This window comes from Mustela putorius, unplaced genomic scaffold, assembly GCF_011764305.1.
Source record: "Mustela putorius furo isolate JIRA1106 unplaced genomic scaffold, ASM1176430v1.1 tig00003976_pilon_pilon_pilon, whole genome shotgun sequence".
NCBI classification, from domain to species: Eukaryota; Metazoa; Chordata; class Mammalia; order Carnivora; family Mustelidae; genus Mustela; species Mustela putorius.
The window spans coordinates 4536866-4562599 of NW_025422118.1; the positions used below are offsets into that span (position 1 = coordinate 4536866).

The window sequence follows — 25734 nt, forward strand, 5'->3', positions numbered from 1 at the left end:
GGGTAGAGCACCACACAGAAGCTCCACATGGCTCATTACACTCATATAAATAAAGCAACAAAGAAACATGGCCCTGGTCCCTAAAAACGTATCTGGGGGGAGAAACAAAGAATTGTACCATGCTGCTGAAGTTTTCAAGCTTTAAACATCTTACAGGACTATAATACAAAAATTTAAATTCAACTGTGAAAGGGCCAATTACATAAAAAAATAAAAAATAAAAAGATTGGGATGGTTTCAGGTATTGTTGAAGGAGCCATGGGGTTGAACTATTAGACTAGGTAACATTAAGGTTCCTTATTAGTTCCATTATTTCTAGGAAATTCTACTAAAGCCATCCCTTAGGGACAGGGAGAGGATGTTAAACTAAATTCTTAGGAGAGCCATACTCATGGATTCGACTGGAACACTTCAATAAATACTTAATGAAAAATGTCTACATACTATTTTCTTATACATGTAACCCAAAGCCTTAGAATCAAAAACCTAAGGCTCCCATTTTAACAAGATTTGCATTCTAGGTCTTAATATATGCATAGTCTGAAACAATCCAATAAATATACCATTTCAATCCTACAATATATACTAACAATACACCACACCACCCATCAAATAAATTCTGAAACACCCAATTAAAACCATTAAATGAAATTAAAACCATTAAATTAAAACAATTAAGAAACACTTAAAGGGTAAAAATTTAAGATCTATATATTTGTACTTATATTAAATGATTCCCAAACTCTCTTCATTCTTTCCTAATTTCCTTTATTCATAACTCCTTGGATCTTTTAGTTAATTGAAAATCAGGTACACTGACAGACCAATGACATCTGTGGTTTTGCAAGGGAGGCTAATAGCCAGCCAGCCTAAACCAGTCTTACCCTAAAGCCTTACCTGACCATACAGGCCCACGCTAATGGCACCTGGCACCATGCTTCATCATTAATTAATCATGGATAGCCTTGCCGCTTTCCTTTTATTTAAGATTGTATTTATTTATTTGACAGCGATAGCACCAGAGAGGGAACATAAGCAGGGGAGTGGGAAAGGAAGAAGCAGGATTTCCCATGAGCAGGGAACCTGATGGGGCTAGATCCCAGGACTCTGAGATCATGACCTAAGGTAGAAGCTTAACGACTGAGCCATCCAGGCAACTGCCTTGCCGCTTTCTTTATAAAGTTATCTCAAATTACTTAGGCTTTAGATTTTTATCAAAATTATCTTAAGTGTGGATCTAGGTCAGCAAACATTTTTGTCAAGAGCCAAACAGTTAATATTTTAGGATTTTGCAGGCCATTCTCTGTTCCAAGTACTCAGCCTTGCTATTTCAGGGGCTCCTGGCTGGCTCAATAGAGCATATGACTGAATCTCAGGATTGTGAGTTCGAGCCCCACAGTGGTTGTGGAGCCTACCTAAAGACAAACAGAAACACCTTGCTAATTTAGTGTAAAAAGAGCTATAAGAGACAACACCTAAATGAGCAAGTGTGGCTGCATTCCCATAACACTTTATTTATGGGCCCTAAAATTTGAATTTCATATAATTTTCACACAGCCAATTTTTTTCAACCATTTAAAAATGTAAAAATAATTCTCAGCTCCCAGGCATAACAATAATTGGCCACAGCAGGAAGCAGGCCACATTTGGTCTATGAGCCACAGCCCAATTCCTGATCTAGACTAACAAAGTGTGTCAACAAACAACTTCACATTACCCCCAGGCCTCCAGCAGTAAATACCAGCAGATTGATCCTGTTTATCTTTCCTTCTATTTCAGGAGAACTATCCTATGTCTTTGAAATACTGAGGCATCTAATTAACACATCAAACAGGGTAGATTTAACTAGTTGTTCCAAGGGCATATGAGAGCTTCAGCACGAATTAAGATTTTCTTTCTCAAAAAAAGGTAACAATCTATAAATGAAGGTCTATGTGTGGTAAGGAGACTTCTAGTAGCAGAGGACATTCACTTTTAAAATCTAAAATGAGGGGCGCCTGGGTGGCTCGGTGGGTTGGGCCGTTGCCTTCGGCTCAGGTCGTGATCTCAGGGTCCTGGGATCGAGTCCCGCGGCGGGCTCTCTGCCTGCCTCTCTGCCTACTTGTGATCTCTCTCTGTCAAATAAATAAATAAAAACCTTTTAAAAAAATAAAATAAAATCTAAAATGATGGACAAAACCACAGTCCACCAAAAAAAGGCAGGGGGGGGGGACACGGGGGAGGGTATGAACCTGAGATTGAACCTTCTTCAGAAATCCTCTCACAGGTGATGTTTCCTCACTGACAAAAGAGAAGGAACAGTAATAGCAGCAGCTTAAACAGTCTTTGTTGGGGAGGAAGACAGATAGAAAACACAGAATTACCAGCCCAAATATTACAGCCACTACTCTAGTATTTTCAAGGAACCTCTTTGGTTCAAGTTTTATTTTAGCAGTTAGTCTGAAACCAGCTTCAGAAAACACAGAATTACCAGCCCAAATATTACAGCCACTACTCTAGTATTTTCAAGGAACCTCTTTGGTTCAAGTTTTATTTTAGCAGTTAGTCTGAAACCAGCTTCTATCTGTGGCTTAAAAAAAATCTCTGCAACATCATCTACCTTTTAATATCTAGAATGGCCTATAACTCTGTCTCCAGAAGCATTATACAGAGTAAGTTCCCCCAAAAAAACTTCCAATAAAAAGAAAATTAGGGGCGCCTGAGTGGCTCAGTGGGTTAAAGCCTCTGCCTTCGGCTCAGGTCATGATCCCAGAGTCCTGGGATCAAGCCCCACATCGGGCTCTCTGCTCAGCAGGGAGCCTGCTTCCCCCACTCTCTCTGCCTGCCTCTCTGCCTAATTGTGATCTCTGTCAAATAAATAAACAAAATCTTAAAAAATAAAAAAAAAAGAAAAAGAAAATTAACTTCAAATAGACGTAGAAAATCAACTTCAAATGTTTCCCTGTGTTCAAAGAATCTGATGGAGTTTGGTGGGCCACGGGTATGGGATATAGGATACAGCCCATTATATATAGAAAACCAGGATCTTTTACATATGTTAACTTCAATCCCTGACTAACAATTCATAAATCATCCCTCCAGAAGATACAGTCTTATATAAACTACCTGCTGCCCTACCACGTCCTGAAACCACAGAAATATGAAGGACCACATCCTGAAACCACAGAAATATGAAAGACTAACTTTATCAGGAGCCAAACAATTAACAATTTCAGGAGAAAGAGGACCATCCAAGCCTAGAAATTAAGACTTCAACATGAAATAAGTCTCGAGGAATTTTTGTCCACTAATACTGTTCCTGGTCAGACCTGTGCTTTGGTAGTATTTTTGTATTTACTGTGCATGTGTAACAAGGCCATCAGCAAGACTCTGGACTAAGTCTCCTTCTACAAGTTGGGCAGAAGTTCTCAAAGGCAGGATACTACCAGGCTAATATGCAATCATCCTATTACTTAAAGATCCTAAATTGAAAGTTTTCTTAATACGGAGTGGTAATGTCCCAGACTGTACACCCTCCCCCCACCTCCTGCCAAAGACATGGCCTTCAATCACCATCTACTACTCCACAGAGCTTCCCTGGTCCAAGACTCTCTAAAAGAAAACCTTTTAGAGAGAGTAAGAAATAGAGTATGAGCTAGAAGCTACCAAAACATATTAAAAAAAAAAAAAAAGAGTCAGTGGCACAGGAAGGACCAAACAATTGGGTCTCTATGGCTCTGGGGGCCTGAGCCATACAGGCCTCTATGCAATTAGCAAAGAATTTGTCAAGATGAATCAGACTACCAGCTGACAGAATGGTGAGGAAGGGGCCACCCAAGCTGAGGGCAATTCAAAGAGACTTTCAAATAGCTACTTAACAAGTCTGGTGAGCATTATTTAAATTTGATGGGAAAGCTTCAAAATAGTTCTTTCCAGCTTTCAAATATCCTTTCTGATCTGCCTATCTTAAGAGAGGAAAAGGGAAGCTATGAAGAAGCGCATCTTCTGTGCTGTAAAGCTCAGTGCCACACTCGAGTGCTCCAGTACATAAACTTGCCCATGTAGTCTCTTCCAAAAACAATGGTGAAAAGCAACGGGGATGAGTTGAGGATATGGCTAAACTTTCAGCAGGGGGAAAGCAGGAGAAAGTTCCCGATTCAAAGCAAAATCAACTCACAAAAAGCAGGGATCATTTCACCAATAATTCCAGCTCCACAACGAAGTCTATCACAAAGCACCTGAATTCCCTAAGCAACCTGTGAGGAAGTCACGAAGCCATAAAATATGGTAACTGCTAGAAAAAAAGTCATCATTAGGTCAAAAACTAGTTAAGAGAATAACTGAAAGCTGGCTCTATCCACCATCGTAGGGTGACAGTGACAGATAATGGAAAAGAGAAAGCACTCAACAAGGACATACGTGCTCGAGTCCCTTCTCCAGACAGCAACTACTTACTCTTTGAAAAGGGATGTCAATGCATGATGTCTCTGCTCAAAGCCCTCTGTTGTGGGTTAAACTGTGTCCCTCAAAAAGATATGTTGAGGGGCTCCTGGGTGGCTCAGTTGGTTAACCGTCCAACTCCTGATTTCGGCGCAGGTCATAATCTCAGAGTGGTGAGATCAAGCCCTGTGTGGAGCTCTGTGTTGACGTGGAGCCTGCTTAAGATTCTCTCTCTCCCTCTGTCCCTTCCCACCTCAAGCACTCGCTCTCTCTTTAAAAGAAAAAAAAAAAAAGATATGTTAAGTTCCTAACTCCCCATACCTGTGAATGTGACCTTATTTGGAAATAGTACCTTTGCAGATGTAATCAAGCTAAGATGAGGTCATACAGGATTAGGAGGGTCCCTATATCCACTGACTGGTGTCCTTAAAAAATGTCATGTGAAGGCAAAGAAACACAGAGCAAAAGCCTGTCATGTAATGGAGACAGAGACTGAAGTTATGCTGCCACAAGCCAAGGAACACCAAGAATTACTAGCAACCACCAGAAGCTAAAGGAGACAAGAAAGGATTCTTCCCTAGAACCTTTGGAAGGAACATGGCTCTGTGGCTCTCCTGACACCTTGATTTTGGACTTCCAGCCTCCAAATCTGTGAGAGAATACATTTCTGTCATTTTAAGCCATTACAAAATGTTCCAGACTTCCCTTTATCTGGCTAACTTCAGCTCCTCCTGTTCCCTCCCTCGTCACTCCACTCAAGCCACACTAGCCTCCTTCCTGGTCCTCAAAACCCTCCCACCACCGGGCCTCGCCTCATCCCAGGATGGTCCTGCTTCAGGCCTTTGCAGATACCATTCACTCTGCGGAAAGGGTTCTCTCCCCAAGAATCTGCAAGGCTGTTCCCTCAATCTCCCCTCAGGGCTCTGCTTAAGTTCCCTTATTGGCAAGGCTCCGCCTAATTACCCTTCAGCGTCTCTATCCCCACCCCATACACCCTATTCTCCTTCCACTGCTTTATTTTTCTCCATAATACTTAAGCTGACATAAATATCTTGCTTGACCTTTAAAAGGTCCATCTCCCTCCATAATGTTAGCTTAGTGACAGCAAGACTTTTTCACTGCTGAATCACAGCGCACTCTATTAAGTGGATAAACAGATTCTATCAGGACAGGTGAAATTTTACTCGAAACTGGCTGAGTGACAAGAAAGGTTTCTACTAATTAAATGGAACAACAGAAGCTTTTGTAGACGAAGGGCAGGCTCAAGGTTGAGCTCTGAGGGGGCTAGGAGACAATCTCTGTGCCAGGTTTTTTTAGGTAGACTGAGAAGCTCACCACCATTCCTGTGTAGATGAGGGGGAAGGTGAACAATTTTAAAGATTCCTTTCTATCTAAATAAATCAACTCTTACCTATAAATTTTGTCCCCAGCCATACACACACCCCTGGAGAAAGTGATTTAGCTTCAGAAATAGCCAAAGCCAACTTAAACATACCTCCCTCCACCTCTGCATTACCACACATATTTTTGGTTTAGGGGAGGCTGGGGGGAAGGGCGCAGCAGGAATATCTGATAATGATAATTTTATCTTGCAAATATAAATATACAAACTACTTAAAAAGAAAGCCTCTGACCACCACATTCCTAAAAAGCAAACAAAAACATTTCAAAAAAGCCAGGAGCTTTAAAACAACTTTCCTAGTAAGTACTTAATCCAAAGCTTTTTAAATAGCCCGAAGTTAACACTCCTCCTTTCCTCATTTACATCTTCAAAACTTTAAACAAAAGAGGCAGAAAATGAAAGTCTTTCTTTACCTTGGGTTTTGGCCCCTGGTCCTGCCAATCCTAGGGATGAATCACAGGATTCCTTGAGAGGCGATCTGATTGGTGTTTCAGCTTCAGGGGTCTCAAAATTACCTTCAGAATCCGAGCTGCCAAGGGGGAAAAATGAGGAATTACCACTTTCAACGGTATTTCCGACACCCTTTACGGTCTACATATGGACAGAGTCCAGCATTTTTGCCTAACTTTACAACCCCACTAGTCCCAGCAGGGACTGGCCTGTGGGAGCTCACCATGGGGTTTTCTTGCTGGGCCCTTCTGGGCCTTTTGCCTGGCATCCTGTCTGCCTGATATTCCTCCATCCTCCGGAGCTTTTCTCCATCACGATTTATTTCCGAGGTCATCCTTTCTTCTGATATTCCCCCCAAAACGCTTTTCAACAGACTCCTTTTCTAACAAGAGCCCCTACACTCATAGGCTTAAAAAATTAAGATTGCCCCCTCCTCCTAAAAATTAAGTCAGCTCTCGCCACGATCCCTTTTTCTCAGGCAGGCCTCTACCTGTCTGGAACTCACTCGGCCCCAAGCTGAGAACACGGTCACCTGCCTTCCTCAGTCACTCGGTGACAGCTCAGCAAGGACCACCATTTCTCACCAGCTGCCAGGGGCCTGTCATCACGCGACCTTCTTTACCAAGGCTGCATTTTCGGGACACACAGGGACACCAGGACGGCCTGGGAGCGACTTCTTCCCCACAGAGAGGGACCCCAAGTTCTACGGGTGTGATCAGTGACACTGTGTGTGTGTAGGGGCGGGGGCGCGGGGCTCAAAGCTTGAGAGAAAGTGACTGAAGCAGACCGGGATGCGGAAAGACTGCAGATGCCGGGTTAGGTTCTGAATCGAGCTCATACTGAAACGGGGGAAAGGGAACACCGGACAGAACATCCTGAACTTTCGAATGCACAGCGGGGCCCCTGCTACGGGTAGGGACGCAGCGTTGCGATGATAATGGTTACGCGGCTGAGCGACCACACACACGCACACAGAATGAGCCACAGATGGATGGAGGGCAGCACGTCGGCATCTCGGCAGGGATGCGTGTACTTGCCTGAAACTCAAGGATTTGGTCTCGGCTTGCGAGTCCTCCTCCTCGGGGTCGCCCTCTGGCCCTCCGGCCTCGTCCTCTCCGGCGCCCCCGCCGCGCACCGCGGACCAGGTCCATTTCGCCCACTGCACTGGGGACAGGATCTGCCAAGGGCTGAACGCCATGAGCGCGGCTCCTCTGGCTCCAGCTCCTAGGAGTAGGGGAAGGGGGAGAGCCTTTTTTCCCTTTCAAAATGGAGGGAACGGGTGACAGACGCCTGTAAGCGTTTCCAGCGGAGGCGCGGATGTGGTTAAACGAGCGCCGTCGGGGGCCCGGGTGGAGCGCTTCCTCTCGGCCGGCAGGCAACGCCGCTTCCTCCTCGTCCTCCTCCTCGAACGGTGCGGCCGCGGCCACCCCCGCGCCGGCGACTCCCGCGGGGAAGATGCCTCTCCTGGGGCCTCCTCAGGGCCCGGCCCGCGGCGCCGGGCGGCTCGGGTCTCGGGGTCTCTGGCTCCCGCCTCCCGGCCGGCGGGGCTCGCATCAGCTGCCGCGGGAGCCGCGCCCCAGGAGCCGCCCCCTTGGACCGTACTATTAGCGCGCGCGGGCGGGGGCGGTGGCAGCGCCGGGCCTTTGAAGTCCTCGGCGGGCCCGCCCGATCCCCCCGCCGCGGCGCCACTCTGGTCGCGCCCGGACTGCGGGAAGGGGGCTGCGGGGCTGCGACTCCGGCGGGCAGAGCACCCAGGCGCCCCCAACAGCCCTGTCAGCTGCAGGAGCCGGGAAGATCCTTTTTCTGGGTCCGCGCACGCTGGACTTTTCCTCCTTCCCTTCTTATTTTTTCGTCTTGCTACTGTGACTTAATGGCGTTGTAACATTGAACCGCACAAAAGTGAAGCCCCGTATTTCAAAACACACACGCGCGCGCGCGCGCACAGACACACACACACAAACTTTGAGGCCGCTGTTGTCTGAGGTTTCTCTGTCTCCCTCACACTGACAGCGTGGAAGATTTCAGCCTCTTCACCTCCGACCCTGTCGCTCCCAGGATTTGGAAATTCCTCAGCAACGCTACAAGAGTAGCCAAGCGCTGGGACTGTAGATGTTTTGTCCCTCCCCACACCGCAGTCGTGGGCGCTCTGGGGCCAGGTCTCTGGTAAAGGTCTCAGGCTCAATTACCCTGTGAAATTATAGCCTGTCGGTTTCCCATTCTCCTTTTTTGAGGCTTTCTCTTCATAACTTCTAAGCCTCTGATTTCTGACTTCGTCTGCTGCTTCAGAAGTATGCCAGCAGGCCTTGTGAAGGCCGCCTTCAAAATAACAACCCTCTTTATGTTGGAAGGCTGAGGAACATGGCAGAGCTCTCCTCGCCTTTTCTTCATTTTCCATATAGGGATCGCTCGCCTCAGAATTTCCAGTGCACCAAGGAAGCCGGCTCCACAAACCACAAACACCAGGCTTCACCATCTCCTGGCCTGGGTAGGGCATTTCTTGTACTATTGGAATTTCCCAGAGTTGCGGTGAAACTGTGAGGTGACTTCAGCTTCTCACAGAGAGAGCAGCTCCAGAATTTAGGAACAAAGTCATGCTGAAACTGCAGGAGGCCGCCCCTCTCCCCTGAAAGGGGCTGGCACTGGCGAGGAGTCATGACTGTATCACACATTCCATAACAAACACAGAAGCAAAAAGAAGGCAAGATAAGCCATGGCAAGTCGTCTTACCATAACAGAAGGGCAGAGGTTTGCCTGAAGTCTAGATAAAAGGGTTGGGGGTGTCAGGATGCTTTAGAATTCACCCAGCTCCTTCCCAGAGAGAAACACAACTGTCATGGCTGTTCTAGAGGCAAAAATGGGAAGCAAGCAGGAGTCTTTTTTTTTTCTTTTTGCGTCGTGTCCACATGAAATACATCACAATATTATCCAATTTTTTGTATTTTTAGGTTTATGGCTCACCATTTAAACACTCAGGTGGTAAGGTTCCCTAGATTCCTGGATTTCACACAAGTGTTCTGTAACCTGGAAATCATATTACCCAATATAAATCAGTAACTGGCATAACCTGGATCCTGTTCTTTCTTCTTCCTGAGTAGTTCTCAAATCTTTTCAATCCTCTGCATCCCCATTGTAGCTAACATATAGATCCCACACTATCCATTTTTCATAAGTTTATTGTAAATGTCTTCCAACTGGTTCTACCTCTGAGGGTTTTCCCACCTGGGGTCACCCCACCTAACTGATAGGTGACTTATGCTCTGGTCTTGCTGTTCCTGCTCCTCTTTACTCCTAGCCCTTTGTATTCCTTGCCATAAACAGTATAGAATTGGTTCTGAACTTTTGATATAGCCCAGAATCATCTAGGGGTGCTTCTTTAAAAATACTAATCCAGATTACCAGCAGGACCTGGTAATCTGTATTTTTACCAAGTATCTTGGGGAAATTTTTCCACGGGATAAATTTGGAAAACAATAACTAGCTTGGACTGACTAATTGCTGCTTCCGGAACAATTTCCCTTTTGCCTGCAGAGTTTTGCACATTCCCCTCCCCCTTATTCCCCACCTGGAGCTCCCGGACTTTGACTGTCCAAACTTCCTTCATGACCCAGCTCAAGGGTCTGCTCTGGAAAAACAAGCTGATTTCTACCCCCATCTACCATCTCTATACCCCAAACGTTAATAGAAACCTTTATTGTGGCCCTTAGATGGTTTTGAAAGGGGGCATTATTAATAGTTATACCAGACAGCAGGCTTAAACCAGGATGTCCCCAAGATGTAAAGTCACCCTACACTTCACACACGATATATAATGTATTTGTTTACATAGCTGTTTTCACTTCCGTACCATAAGTTTTTAAATTGCAGGGACCATTGGTTCATCTTTTCTCTTTGCCAAATTTTCAATGATAAAAACATAGTCTTTTTAAATTGCAGGGACCACATCATATTTGTGATTTATTTTTATTTCTCCAGATATTAGGACAGGGCCACATACTTAGTAGGTGGTTCAGTAAATGAACAGAAGAGGAATATTCTAGTTTAGTAGTAGATCTTATGAATTTGGCTAGGATGACATAAATTCCTAAAGCCTGACTCCTCCAGGGGAAATCAAGTTTTGGAACTAGCACAGAGTAGAACTTGGAGCAAGTAATGGCCCCAGAAAGATAAAGCTGGACCTATACAGCAATTTCTTGAAACTGGAGAAGCAAATGCCCAGGTTGCTGAACACTGCTCCTCGACAAGCTCCTGGACTTAATGTGAACAACAATAAAGGAAGTAAGTACTCAATAGTTTGCATTTATTTCATTGTTTAGAAGTTCAAGTAATGACGCTAACTGACATATCGATTTTCCTGTCATTCTGGGAAAGAACGGGAAATGTTTGAAAATAGATATCCTAACCAAGGTAAACCATTTTGCTGCTATGTCCTCAGCATCACAGAGCAGAATGGCTGCAAACACATGACCACATAACCAAACGAGACGTATTTGTTTTGGAAATGACCGAAAACCCAGAAAGGGCCCCATCTGTTCTCTTCCCTCCTCTGCTTCTTGTCTTTCACAGAAGCTTTGGATCAACACACCCTGAAAATCTGAAATGTAACTCCTTTGAAACAGTCCTTAATTGTGGTGTAGCCAAGCCAGGCACATCCTTTGCCTATAATGGATGTTCCAGAAGGATCTGCAAGATGGGTCTCTATAGTTAAAAAAAATAACAAGGGGCGCCTGGGTGGCTCAGTGGGTTAAAGCCTCTGCCTTCGGCTAAGGTCATGAACCCAGGGTGGGATCAAGCCCAGGCTCTCTGCTTGGCAGGGAGCCTGCTTCCCTTCCTCTCTCTCTGCCTACCTGTGATCTCTGTCTGTCAAATAAATAAATAAAATCTTTTAAAAAAATAACAAAATAAAATGAAAGAGTAAGCAAACTCAAACAGGCAAACAACTAACCATTTCATAGCACAGCTATTCTAGTAAAGCCTGTAGGAATGGGTAGGCGTTGGGGGCAGATGTAGTTGGAGCCTAATTGGTATGGATCCCATTTACCTGGTAAAAAGTTTAACTCAAGTTGAACTTCATCCTGTAGTGGGGGGAGCAAACACCAGAACCTCCCTAGATAACGCAAGGCAGTGATGAGGCCGTGGCGATAGCTGTGCCATCTGGAGAAGCCTGCTGTGGTGAAGGGGCAGCCCTACCCAGTTCCTGATGCCCAGCATTGCCATTTAACCATCTTCCAAGAGAAACTCAGATTGTGGATTTCATAAGACATCTTCCAATGTTTAATGTTCTTACTAATTTAAATCGTTTGAAACCTTGAGGAGGCCAACATGGTGCTGGATCAAAACAAAGCCATCAGTGTGCCTGGTGGCCCAGGGAACCTTGATGGACAGAGGGGAGTCATCAGGCTTTGAGCAAGTAAGTAACATTTCCATTTAGAAAGAATATTCTGGTAACAACCTGGGGGATGGGAGGGGAAGAATCAAGACTGGGAGACCCAGAGAACTGCATTTCCCTGCCCCAAACCACCTAGAGAAAGCAGATGGCCCCTGCTCCAGAGGGTAAAGAAGCAGAATCGGAATTTGTGTCCTTAGCTTTCACTCCACTTGTTCAGGAAGCATCAGAGCTGTAAGCAATCCAAGCATGATGCAAACACTTTTACAGGGGAAGGACAGGAAAACCTACTGCTAAGGCAACCGAGTTTCCCACAGCCAGTAAAACGAGAAAGCATCTGCTCTTGAGATGATGGGAGTGGAGGAGGTAGGGGAGGAGGGGAGGGCCAGGATGGTAAGAGAGCATCGGGGCTGAAGTAGCCACAGAGAAAACCGGAAGGTCAGGCAGGCAGGTAGACAAACCCGTCAATGTATCCGTCTTCTCTCACAATCTAGGAATCTGGTGAGCAAGAGATACATCGAATTCAACTAAGATTACATGCCAGATGGATGATATCACCAAAGTGGCTGGGCAGCTTTGAAGCAAGTAGGCAAAGTACTGGCCTGGAGAACAGCAACTCAGTCGATGTGCCTCAGTGGAACGCCTGCAGAACGCCCCCCACTCCCCAACCCTTCTTTTTGAGAGCCATCTGCTCATGGGATGAGGGTTCCAAGACATGGTGGGGAATTCCCCGCACCCGGTTACTCCATCAACCTGATCCTTGAATGCTCTCTCCTTACTCACTAGAGGTCCTTGCAAGGTCCCCAAGACATAATGACTTGACAGTACTTTATATCAATAAAGTTGCATCTGATCCTTATAATCATTCTCTCCGGTAGTGGGGCAGGTCTTCTCATTCTCAGTTTGCAGGTGAGGTAGCTGAAGCAGAAAGGGCAACCACCTGCCTAACGTCTTACAGCTAACTGCCGCCGGAGCTGAATCTAGAAGGCTAGTCTGTCAGTACCTTTGGTGCATTATCACACTGTAAGAAAGCAGAATGTCCTTGCAGCCACTGGGTAGCCTGCCATTCCGTCAGCTGGACACTCCTCTCAATATACCACTGCTGCAGTCCCTGCTTCCTGCTCACCTGGCATGAAAGCCGCAGCCAAGAATACCTATCTCCCCTCCACCCCCAATGCCAGCAGGAGTCCTGCTTTCCAGACTGACCTCAGTCTAACCAGGCAACAACTGTGCTGATGTCTGCACAAGACAACATGGCAAACAAGAGCATCTGACATATTCAAATATGTTAACGTTACATTCTGAAACTTGCAAGATCAGATTGTATTCTTACTTACAGGCTACAATCATCTGTAGAATTACAATCTTTCCTCCACTACCCAAACACACCCAAATCAGAATTTATATGATGCATTTTCACTGAAAATTATACCACAAAGAGAACTTCCTTTCTAATTTTTTAAGAGAAGAGCCAGATTTATGTCCATGGTTAATACTCTTTTAGAGCTCCAGAAAGATTAAAATTAAAAGATTTAGATTGCATCTTTAGAGACTTGGCCAAGCTTCCCACCAAGGGCCTGCCCAGAGACCCTTGTCAAGGCTTTGCTTTGGTGAATAATTCCTGTCAGGTCGACCCTCTGATCTATTCTGTTTTGTATCACAAAAGTAAAGTTTGACTTTCCCAGAAAGTATGCCATTCTGCCTAGGTCACAATCAGACTTATAGCAGAACTGCCATGTAGCAGAGTTATACTGTGTCAGCTTTCAGTGGAGGTGGGGAAAAAAAAAATAAATCTATTCTGTGATGTTTACACGGACCTAGTGTCATTTAAGAAGCCGGTTCTTAAACTTCTTATGAAGTTCTCTCCCATCCCCGTCAGACAGCATGACTGTATGTTTATTGGCTTTATGAGAAAGTTCAGTTTAGCTCTACCCTGGGATGTAGAAGTATTAGCCAAAGAGTTGTTGAGTATGAAGGACAGAAACAGAGACAGGTCAGTCTGTTCATTCTAAGTGAGGAAAATAACCCCAATATTATTCCTAATTCTTCCCACCAACAACCACAAATCCAAAGTTGAAAACAAGCCAAAAATAAACACAAAAGATCCAATTAAAGCACTGAACTATCTTTACATTTAGAAATATTTTCTATTCCAGGAGATACAAGTGGTTTTTCTGGCTAAACAGCATTATTGAAATTACAGAGCCTGTTAAATAGGTAGACCATCTTGTAAAATTATTGTTATTGATTTAACACACCTTGTGCTCTATTTTTCTTAAAGATCTTTTTTTATTTATTTGAGAGAGAGAGTGCACAAACAGGTAGAGGGGCAGAGGGAGAGGAAGAAACAGACTCACTGCCAAACAGGGAGCCCAGTGTGGGTCTCGATCCCAGGACACTGGGATCATGACATGAGCCAAAGGCAGATTTTTAACTGACTGAGCCACCCAGGCCGCCCCTGTATTCTTCTATTGATCTTATATTCCTTTTCAGCAGATTAGGCATTAAGAAAAGTGGGCCCTCTGAATCAGGCAGCTTAACATGTTAAGCCTCAGACAAGAAAACCATCTGGAACCCTTGCTCAATTGTTTACAAGTTGAAGTTTCTAATAATGAATATTATTCCAAATTTGAGAGATCTACATTACCTCATGGTTAGAGAGTAGGTAGACGCTGAGACTTGAGTTAAAGAGGATGAAGGAATTTAGGAAATTGAAATAGAATACGACTACTTCTCCTGTAGCCATTTCATTCCCTCTCCTCGATCCTACCTCCAAAATAAGTCTCCCCAAATAATACACCTGGAACACTAGAGCAATACTGACCCCGTGACCCAGGTTTTCTGATATCACCTTGATAGCAAATATTCTACCCATTCTACTTGTAAATACATGTCTCCATTTTCAATTGATGAAATACTGTCACTAAGAAGTCGGACGATAACAGATTGAGATGACAGTTGGAAAGGACAGCAGAGCTTGTGGGGTGGTGTTGGTTAGGGAGGAGGGCTTGTGGGAGGAGTATCCACCCAGAGAAAGAATAAAACCACAAATTCCAAGATAATTGGGATACCCACTCTACCTAAATCCGCACTTGGCGGGAATTGCATGACAGTAATTCTTTGTGACTGATAATCACAGTTTCTAAGAGAAAAAGATGGGAAAGTAAGTAGCAAACTCCGTGACAGGGCATGCAGCCTTCTGCTACTTCCAGCCTTTATCTTTTTAGAGCAAAAGTTCAACTGCCATATTTGGGTTGTGAAACCACATGTGTGTGACAAGTGAAGGAAAATATGTCCTTTTTCTTCTCTGTTACCGTATGAAGTGGGGAGAAGGGAAACCTCTCTTTTTTAAGTATGTTAAAAAATTTTTTTAAACTCCAAATGTTAACACATTGCTCATTTGCATTCCTAATATAAGCTAACCAACTAGCTAAATAAACGGAAGGACATTACAATGTTCCAAATTGGTAAAACTAAATTTAAGATGGCAATACTACCCAATTAACTAATAAATCTAATGCAAAAAAAAAATAAATCTAATGCAATTTCAATCAAAATTCCTAGGATTTTTTTTCTTGGGATTTGTCGATATTTTCCAAAAGTTTATTTAAAAAATAAACAGGTGAGCATATTTTAAATTCTTTTAAAAAAAAGAGAGAGTCAAGAAGGGGATTAGGTCCACACGATATTAAGACACATTGATGACAAAATAGGCATATCCTTGCTCTGTGAAACAGAATGGAAAGCCAAGAAAAAGACACAAAATATGTGAATATATTATATGATAAAGATGATGTTGTAATACAGTGGGGAGGAGAAGATTATTTAATAAGTGGTTGGGGAATAAGTGGTTGGCAATGGAGAAAAAGATCAAGTTAAACCTCTACCCCAGAGTGTATACCAAGATAAATTCCAGATGGGTTAGAATGCTAAATAATAAAAATCACACCACAGGGAGAAAACAATCCAGAAACAACAGAATCTGTCCAAGCTCCATCAGAAGGATGACTGCCCAATCTTTCAAGTAATTAACGAAATCACACTCAAAATAAAGATTACAGATTTGGCTACAGAAGAAGAGTAAAGCTACTAAATGTTTGCCTTCAAATTAAAAGGCAAAAGACAGGCTGGGGAAAATAATAGCAACCAAGAGCTAATATTGTTATTACCCAAGGAACTCATGAAAATCATGAAGATCATCAAAACCCCAGCAGAAATTAGCAATTATAACTGCTTGCTATGTGTCAGACACTAATCTAAGTGCTCTTTACATGAATTATCTCCTCTAATCCCTACCTCTGGTCCCACAGAATTGGAGGGTATTATTATAAGGAAGGTATTAGTATGACCTTTAAAAAAAAAAGGTCAAGTTGACTACATTTTCAATGTCTAGAGTAGGGGCTTAGCAAGAGGGGTTTCAGAAGATTGTGACCTCTCTGAAATTATATGCAAAACTGTGTGTGTGTGTGTGTGTATTTGCACCCATCTCTCCCCACCTCAACCCCATATACCATCAAGTTCCACTCCAGAAATAATGCCTTAGGCCGATTAAAGATTAATTTCTGAGGGAAGTTCTACCAGAAGGGCCCTTACAAGGAGAACACAAACCTGCCGGAGATGAACACACAAAGCGGCAAGTTTGGGAGACACACAGCACAGTGCAGACACCGGTACTAGTGGGCAATCTGTGGGTCTAATCTAAGTGACACCCTCATTATAAGGAGGCGTTTGCCTGGGGAGCCAAGGTGCCATCAAAAAGGAGATCTTCCCCAGGGACTGCACACTGACACACCTGAGCGTCCTCAAGGACACACCAAAGTGGGCCAGGATATCAAAAGTGCACTTTATGTGGGAGGGGCAAAAGCATTTGTTTTAACATGTGTCTCTTTGGGGTGCTCTCCTTTTGGGGTACTTTCCTTTCAAGAAACCATGTTGATGAGGTACACCGGACTCCAGGAGTCCCCTGATCTGACAGTTACCTGCGGTCAGCCAGGGTCTAGATGCAGAAGATTCTCCTTAGACACTGTTAGAAGGTCAGTAGCGGCCTTACGCTGGGTCCCAAGGTGGACGTCATTCACCTTGCTTCTTTTCATCACAAAGGCATTTTGTCATCTCACATCATCACAAGAAAAAGGGTGAGTGTAGTACAATAAGACATTTTGAAAGACCGCATTCATATAACTTCCATTACAGTATGGTATTATAATAACTTATTTTATGGTTAATTATCATTGCTAATGTCTTACTGCACCTAATTGATAAATTAAACCAAGTCATAGGTATTTATAGGAAAAAACATAGTATATATAGGGTTTGGTACTATCTGTGGTTTAGGAACCCACTGGGGTGAGTTTAGGAATCCACTGGGGGTTTATCTCTAGTGGGTAAAGGGGAAGGGGTTTATCTCTGGTAGGTAAAGGAGAACTATGGTGCTAGGTCGGGGCATTTTCCCATCTGGGAAAAAGTGGGAACAGTGGTAGGGCTCCGTGGAGGATAGTGTTGCCAAGGCCCGGTTCTGTGCAGCAGGAAGCTTAAGAATCCCGGGAGCTCTTTTTAAGAAAAATACAAAAGGACCTTGTGAATACAATGCGAGGGCCCTTCTGGAGACCCTGCAGGGGACCTACCCAAGTGAGGGGTCCTGAAGTTTAAGCTGCATTAAATCATTAAATCATGATTTAAGCTGCATTAAATCATGGTAAATTCAACTCTGCCCAGAGGGTGAAAGAAAGCCTCGTGTCTCTGGAGAGTCCAGCAAAGCCTCAACTTGGTAAGTGAAAATATTCATCTATTGAAGGAAGGAATCACATTGCCCTCCTGTAGCTTCCAAAAGGCATTGAAAAATTTTAACTTTTGGAAGTTCGATAAAGGGGTCAAAAGTTATCTTCTATACAATGCGTGAAACCTAACTCATGGTTCTATTGCTTCTGTACAAGTGTAAATACACACACACACACATTTTAATTATGATAAAAAGTAAATCTGTAATACTCAGGGGAAAGGGGGTGGGGAGAGGGTGGTGGGGTTATGGACACTGGGGAGGGCATGTGCTATGATGAGTGCTGTGAAGTGTGTAAACCTGGTGATTCACAGACCTGTACCCCTGGGGCTAATAACACATTAAATGTTAATTAAAAAAAAAAACAAAAAACCTGTAATACTTCTCTAGCATCATGCACCTTCTGCACCCTTATCCTTTGGACTTCCACAGCCATGCCAGCAGCGTCTAACTTCCTCCCACAGCCATTATTTCCTTATTTCTTCTGGTAAAAGAGCCCCCTGAGTTTCCACTGGGCACATGGCCACCGAGCAGAGGCCACATTTCCCTGCCCTTTCTGCAGGCAGGAGTGGTCTTGTGACTTAGTTCTGGCCCGGGAGAAGTGAGCCAGGTGGCAAGTATGACTTTGGGTGATGTCCTTAAAAAGAAAACTGCTGTGCTTGCCCCGTGTTGTGGGCTGGTGCTGAACCAGCTTCTACTGTGTGGACGAGGACCACACTTGGGAGATGGCAGAACAGACAGATGGAGCCACGCCTGACTTCTGGACTGACATCTGGACCAGAGTGGCCTGCTGCCCTAGACCAACACACCTGAGACCTGTTATATAAAAGGAATAGAAGGCCATCTTTGTGCTACTCCCTACTGAGTCTCCTGGTGATAAGCAACCTCACCTCCTCCTTACAATACAACTTGTTTTGGGGTGTTTAGCATCTTCAATTCCCTTAGATGGCAATGTGGGAAGAACCTGCCTTCAATGTCATTCCACATCATTGTGAGAAAGATGACATTTGGGTTCTTTCCAAAATGCATCCTATATCATAGTGGTGTCTTTTTTTCTTAAAGCCAGAAAATTGACCAGCCATGAGACTTGAGCCTGCCATGTGGATGAGGTGGTCGAACTACCCTGAATACAAGACTGGGCCCATCCTTCCCTCTCCCGTGATGATCTGAGTTGTAATACCATCTTTCCGGAAATTAGGGAGTCATGTCTTTAAGCATGACAGGTGTGGATGAAAAGCTAAAGGGAAATGGAAGTCAACACTCGGTCTTCCAGGCAGAATGGATTTGGATATTGTATGAAGGATATAGTCTCTGCTTGAATTCTTCTTGAGTATTTCTTGGAAATGATATGACAAATCCAGAACTACTATATAATAAATATGAGTATTTTGCCAATTCAAAGGCTGAAATCATAATTGACCCACATTTTATAAAGAAATTAATCACTGTTGTTCTTTGGCTTGAACTCCAACCGGAGTTATTTCCGGTACTCACCCATAACATATTTTTTTAGAAACTGTTTTCATGCAGACTCATAGTCAGTCAGTCATTTTGTTGTATTATCTTACAGAAGTGCCATAAGTCTGGTCATCCTTACTGTTCTTCTCAGTACCTCATCATGTAAGATGTGGTAAGACTGTATGGATTTTCTACTTCCTTTTGCCAAGGCACAGATAACTACTGAGTAGAATGTATTTGCTTCAAATCATTTTCTGAACAGATAATAAGTCAGTGACTCTAAACCTAATCATCTGCCCAAGATCTCATAGAACTACAGAAGTTTTAAATGGAAAGGACCTTTGCCAAAGTCACTGAGCTGAATATCCTTGTTTCCAGATGGTCACCTTAGTCCCTGAGGCATTAGAGATTGCCCAAAGTGCGGTCAGGCACCAACGTTTGCGTGACTGGGACTTACATCTTTCTGGCGGAAAGTATAAATTCTAGGCTTTCTCCCCATCCCTAACAGATATACACACTTGGTATATGGAATAGAGATAAAACTCCATGCCCCACCCCCACAACAATCGCCTCATTTTATTTTTTTTAAGTAGTTCCATGACTAGCATCGAGCCCATCATGTCACCCTCAAAAGCAACTTGAACTGTTTTATAAAACAAAGAATTTTTTTTAAGATTTTATTTATTTATTTGACAGAGAGAGACACAGTGAGAGAGGGAACACAAGCAGAGGGAGTGGGAGACAGAAAAGCAGGCTTCCCGCAGAACAGGGAGCCCAGTGCTTGATCCCAGGACCCTGGGATCATGATCATGACCTGAACCGAAGGCAGATGCTTAGCGACTGAGCCACCCAGGTGCCCCAAGAATTTCTTTATACAAATAACATTGTGCTTTGTCTAAAAAGTATTTTAAATACCTTTAAGGGAAAATAATACATATGCTCATTATTTCATTCAATCACTCCACAGAGTTTACAAATGACAAAACAAATCCAGTCCTTGCCCACATGAGTTTAGGCATTAGTGAGTTTAGGAAGCAAAGAAATAAATATGTAACTTACAAACTGTGAAGTGTGCTTTATCAGAACAGCACAGGGGCCAAGGTCAAGGCCAAGGGGAGTGGGGGGTTAGTGGAAATAAATCAGGGAGGGGACAGGCTGAGGTCCAAGGGATGGATGTGGGAAGTGTCAGGGTAACAGCGTCCTGGCAGATGAAAAAGGAGCCTCTGCTTCAGATAAGTGTAGCCAAAGCAAAGCGAGTGAGGGGCTGAACTGTCCAGATATTGTTGGTGGAGCAGGAAAGGCACAGATTTCCAGGGGGATGGTGGGGGGCCTGCCGGAACATGGTCTTAAAAAGGTGAGTTTTTGATGACACACAAAAAAACAAAGATGGAAGATAAACTCACCCATAATTGTGCTTTTGATAAACCACCACCGTTAAAATGTTGGTGAACAATATACCCTGTTCTTAGCTTTTTCAAGGCACATATGGCGTCAAATTATTTCTATTTTTCTAATTATTCTCTGTCATTCCCGACTAGAAGTGGCTCCATGAACACAAAGCATCTTGTCTACCTTGCTCTGTCTGCGGATAATACTTGACGACTGAATGAATAGACACAAACTTCCAAATACTCCTCTTAAAAATACACAAGCATGGGGCGCCTGGGTGGCTCAGTGGGTTAAGCCGCTGCCTTCGGCTCAGGTCATGATCTCAGGGTCCTGGGATCGAGTCATGATCTCAGGGTCCTGGGATCGAGTCCCGCATCGGGCTCTCTGCTCAGCAGGGAGCCTGCTTCTCTCTCTCTCTGCCTGCCTCTCCATCTACTTGTGATTTCTCTCTGTCAAATAAATAAATAAAATCTTTAAAAAAAAAAATACACAAGCATGTACTTACAAGCATGGATAGACAGACAGGCAGACAGACAGACACTTTTACACATTGTGATTTAAATATCATACCACCCTGTGCTAGAGGTGAGGACTTAATCCCTAACTTCTCCACTTTGCAGCTGGAACTCCACTCCCCAGGGGAGGAAGTGGGGACTGGGTTATGAAACCAGTGCCCTTCCTGACCCCGTTGAGCCCATGTTCTGCTCTCTCCCTCAGTTGCAGCAGCAAGCCTTCCCTGTCTACCAACTTTTACACCATTTGTTCCCCATGGAGGGATTTTCAGGGGGTTTACTGTTCCTCATTATAAGTGCAACTGTGACAAACAATGCCACACATGTATTTTTTCACACAGAGACAATGATTTCTTAATAGTTAAAACCCTAGATATGGGACTGTAGTGTCAAAACACATTTTAATATTTGGATGAATATAGCAAAACAGCCCTCCAGAAAGGCTGCACTAATTAACCTTTTTAAATGACGGTGTATGAGATAGCCTTGTCCCTCAACCTTAACCAACAGTGCATCTGAAATAATGGCAATTGGCTGGAAATGACATTGTTGGTTTTCTTTGAACACATTTGATGGCTAAAGGAAGTCTGAACATCCATTAATGTATTTATTGAACCAGTGGCTGACTCCCTTTCCTTCTTTCTTTGGTAAATGGGAGTGTTTAAGTCCTTTGCCTTAAATCAGTAGTTCCTCCGGGTCCTGGGACCAGCAGCATCAGCACTGCCTGGGAATTAGCAATGCAAATTCTCAAGACCCACTCTGAACCTGCCAAATTAGAAACTTGGGGGTGGGGGAGGGGTAAAGGAGGTACAGCCTCTGTGTACTCTCCAGTGCAAAACAGCCACATTGCAGACCCTCCCTCTCTACACAGGGTATAGGTCTCTAACTTCCAAACTAAAGACAAAAAAGCTTTTTGATCAACAGCAAATTCCATATTTCCTCCACAAAATGGTATTTGTGGACTGAATTGCACTTACCATTTCCTTTCATTCGAAATATTCTGAACTACCTCAACAGGACCCGGGAGCCCACTACATAACCAGTACCAACCTCACAACAGTGCCCCGAGATGACACCTGTACTATCTGCCTAGACTCATGAACCCATTCTCTGAGCAAAAGTCCCATTTTCTTTGAGCAGCCACTCCCTCCCACGCTCAGGGCCTGTGGTTTGGGTCTCCCGCTCCTGACGCAGGAGTGGGAGAGTGAGTCAGGCCTGACTAAACACCACATTCCACAGCCAGTCCCCTGACCGCCCCCCCACCACCACCACAGCCCACCCACATTTGGTTCTGCAAAAGGCACATAACCCAAGCCCATCCAACTTACGTCTCCTGACAACCTCTCTAAACTTGGTCACCACTATCTCTCCTGTTTCCTGTATCAAACCTGGGCCCTCTGACAGGATTCGGAAGAAAATCCAGCAACCAGAGGGAGGGAGACATGCTGAAAGCTGCCCACAGGAGCCACCTGTAGGAGAGATGGCCTTTACCATGGTAACTGCAGTGTATTCAGCAGGAATCCTAGAGTGATGTCAGCAGACAGTATGTGCACAAATGTGACTCTGCACTGGGATTAGCCAACTTGATGGGCATTTTCATTAGTCATTGGCCTCTTGGTTCAATAATCCCTTTATTTAAGAAGCTCTGTAAGCCTCAAGTAATGACAGCTGGTAGACATATTTCCCAGGCTGGTGGCTGCCAGGAAAGGATACGAGGAGTCTGTGTGGTAACATTCTTCAGCCTCATTCCAGGACTCCTGATACATCTGCTTGGTAAAAATTGGCCTCAGATGTTCCCAGGATTCATTCTCCCTCACCAGCACCACCAAGGGCCACATTTAAAGAAACTCCCTAACGCTCAGATATTATTAAAGTGTCCTCATGCTGGAATCTGTCTTTTCTCCCTATGGGGGTTGATTTCCTGCCCCTCAAATAAGATATTCAGAATTATCTTTAGTATCTACACTTGAATAAAATTAACTCATTCAAAACCATCTACTGAGTGCCTCTCAGCATGGGCCAGGCAGGCCAAAGGAACTGCTTATTCTCTCTGAAATCGACATACAGAGCAGGGACATTATAAACAGCATAATGCAAGGCACTGATTTGTTTCACACATCCCCAGCCTCTGCCTGACGAAAGTGGAGGAAAGCTCAAGTATGACCAAAAAAGGAAACCCCATGATTCAGCTTCCATAGAGGGTTTTCAAATGCGTGAAGGGGAAAAGTATGGGGGAGAGGAAGAAAAGAGGGAGGGAGGAAGGGAGAGAAGCCCGAGCTCGGTGACGTTGCTGATGGCAAAAGAGGAATGTGAGCCCAAGTCTCTGCTCCCCTCAAGATTATTCTGCTCCTTGGGAGCAATTTTCATGCTGATAAATAATGTAGCATCAAAAAACCTCTCTGCTTTGTACAGAACATGAGAAATCTGGAATTTGATACTGTCAGCCAGAGTATTCATACATACTCTATTCAAGACACAGACAGCCCTGAATACAGCTCTTCAGCTCAGCAGGGGAAACCACAGTCATCTGACATCTCTATGCCTGCGACTGTCACAGCTCTGGAAGGATGTGTGGGAAAATCAGCGCCAGCCACACAGGCCCATGTTTGTGTGTACACACACACATGCACACACCCACACCCCACATACACACACCTCACACACACTGCACACATACAGTCACACACAGAGACCCACATACACGCACACCATACACAGATACATACGACAGAATCACACACACACACACACACACACACACACAATTACTCCCATTCGTTGTCACACACACACACCACACCCCTCCAGGAGGCGCTGTTCTCCAGTCCTCCCATCAGGGGGCGCCACCCACCATCCACACCTCCTCACACCCGTTTGGTACACACACAGAGACACACATATATACATACACACGGGCACACGTAGCCCCCCCCCCGCCACACGCATACACAGGCATATGCACTTCTCATACACCTCAGTCCTGACACAAGCCCCAGCCCCACTGACCATTCATTCATATAGGGATATGGAATCAATCAAATAAGACAATCATCAGGGGTATAAAAACAACTTCCACTTAAAAGAAAAAGACCATAAAACTGGGAAAGGACTGCAAAATGAGAAACACAAGGAGAAATTTAAAAGTGTAGGCCTAGGGAAACAAAGACTGAGAAAAAGAGATACTGAAAGCGCCAGTCAAGCTTGGATTTGGTTTTGTTTGGGTTTTGGTCTCTGAAATACATTCTTCAAAAGCTGGGCTAACCCACTTCTTAGAAGGACAGGCATCCTGGAATGTTTATAGCAGCAATGTCTACAACAGCCAAACTATGGAAAGAACCTAGATGTTCATCAACAGATGAATGGATAAAGAAGATGTGATATATATACAATGGAATACTATGCAGCCATCAAAAGAAATGAAATCTGGCCATTTGCAACGACCTGGATGGAACTAGAGGGTATTATGCTGAGCCAATAAGTGAATCAGAAAGACAATTATCATATGATCTTCCTGATATGAGGAATGTGAGAGGCAGAGTGGGGGGGGGTGGTAAGGAAAAAATCAAACAAGATGGGATCAGGAGGAGACAAACCGTAAGAGACTCTTAATCTCATGAAACTAACTGAGGGTTGCTGAGGGAAGGATGGTGTAGGGAGAGGGTGGTTGGGTTATGGACCTTGGGGAGGGTATGTGCTATGGTGAGTGCTGTGAAGTGTGTAAGCCTGACGATTCACAAACCTGTACCCCTGGGGCAAATAATACATTATATGTTAATAAAAATAATTAATTTTAAAAATAAAACACCAAAAAACAAAAGAGGAGGAGGAGGAGGAGAATGGGCATCCTGATGGGTGAGGGGGGCACTAGGGTCCCCTTCGCTCTCTGCAAATGAAACCTGCTCTACAGATTTGCCAGCCAGGAGCTACAGCAACCGCCAGGGGGCACCAGAAAGTTCTGTCTCACATTCAATCAACAAACAGTTTTTATTTGTTTTTTTTGTTTTTAAGATTTTATTTATTTATTTGACAGGCAGAGATCACAAGTAGGCAGAGAGGCAGGCAGAGAGAGAGGAGGAAGCAAGCTCCCTGCTGAGCAGAGAGCCCGATGCGGGACTCGATCCCAGAACCCTGGGATCATGACCTGAGCTGAAGGCAGAAGCTTTAACCCTCTGAGCCACCCACGCGCCCCAACAAACAGTTTTTAAAGAGAGTTTCTTCAAGGTTTGTATTTCCATGAATACAAAAAGTCACCATGAGTCCCCCCCCGCCCCATGTCAAAAACAGGGTGTTTCTCCTGCAATTCATCCCTTGCATACCAATGAACGATATATGAAGGAGAGGGAAGACTTCCAACTTCTCAGAAGCCACAAAAAAATAGGCTCAGAACCATGGGGTTTGGAGTGAAGAATGCACGCCCAGGAGAGTCAGGATCCCACCCAGCAGAAGGTAAAAGAAGTATGGAAGAATTCAATTTCATCCTCCCTCAGTCCCTGTGTTCCTTTCTCTGACATGTACTATAAGTTGGTATCAGATGACTCTCATTTTATCCCCCCCAGCAAAGGAGTCTCCTGAAGAAACCATCTCACCTCAAACCAGCCGCCGCCAAGAACTAAGCGGATGGTGGATGGCGCCCCCTGGTGGGAGGACTTGAGAACAGCGCCTTCTACCTGGCAAGAAGCAGGTGAAAGAGGCCAGCTCCACACCTTCGTACCTCTCCCTCTCTTCCCTGCTGCTCCCCTCCCCCACGGCTGTTGTCAGCTACTTTTGAAATTTGGACACATCTCTTGGTCCTAATCTTGTCCTCAAGGGAACTTTCCAACAACCACTTCAGGTATCAACTGTAAAGGTGGCCCATGTTCTTCAGAACTTGACTTGTGTTCCCAAATGTCATCACTACCGGCCACTGGACTTGTACCAGGAACCGTGGCTGCACACACGTGGAACC

At 44.4% G+C, this 25734-nt stretch overlaps 1 protein-coding gene across 12 annotated transcripts in view; it reads right to left on the reverse strand.

Moving 5' to 3' along the window:
- The window catches only part of TACC1 (transforming acidic coiled-coil containing protein 1), a 115211-nt gene that overhangs the window by 52895 nt on the left and 36582 nt on the right, over positions 1-25734 (reverse strand). For 3 of the 12 annotated variants that reach the window (XM_013059265.2, XM_045070923.1, XM_045070924.1), the window contains exons 2-3: positions 7309-7495; positions 6235-6350 (exon numbers count right to left, since the gene is read on the reverse strand). The exons of 1 other annotated variant lie outside the window; for it this stretch is intronic. In XM_013059265.2, the coding sequence (XP_012914719.1) occupies positions 6235-6350; positions 7309-7469 (277 nt within the window). In that variant the 5' untranslated portion in view covers positions 7470-7495. Of the gene's footprint in view, positions 1-6234; positions 6351-7308; positions 8928-25734 lie in introns of those variants that run through there. 8 more of the 12 variants (XM_045070919.1, XM_045070925.1, XM_045070926.1 and 5 more) reach the window with 3 other exon arrangements.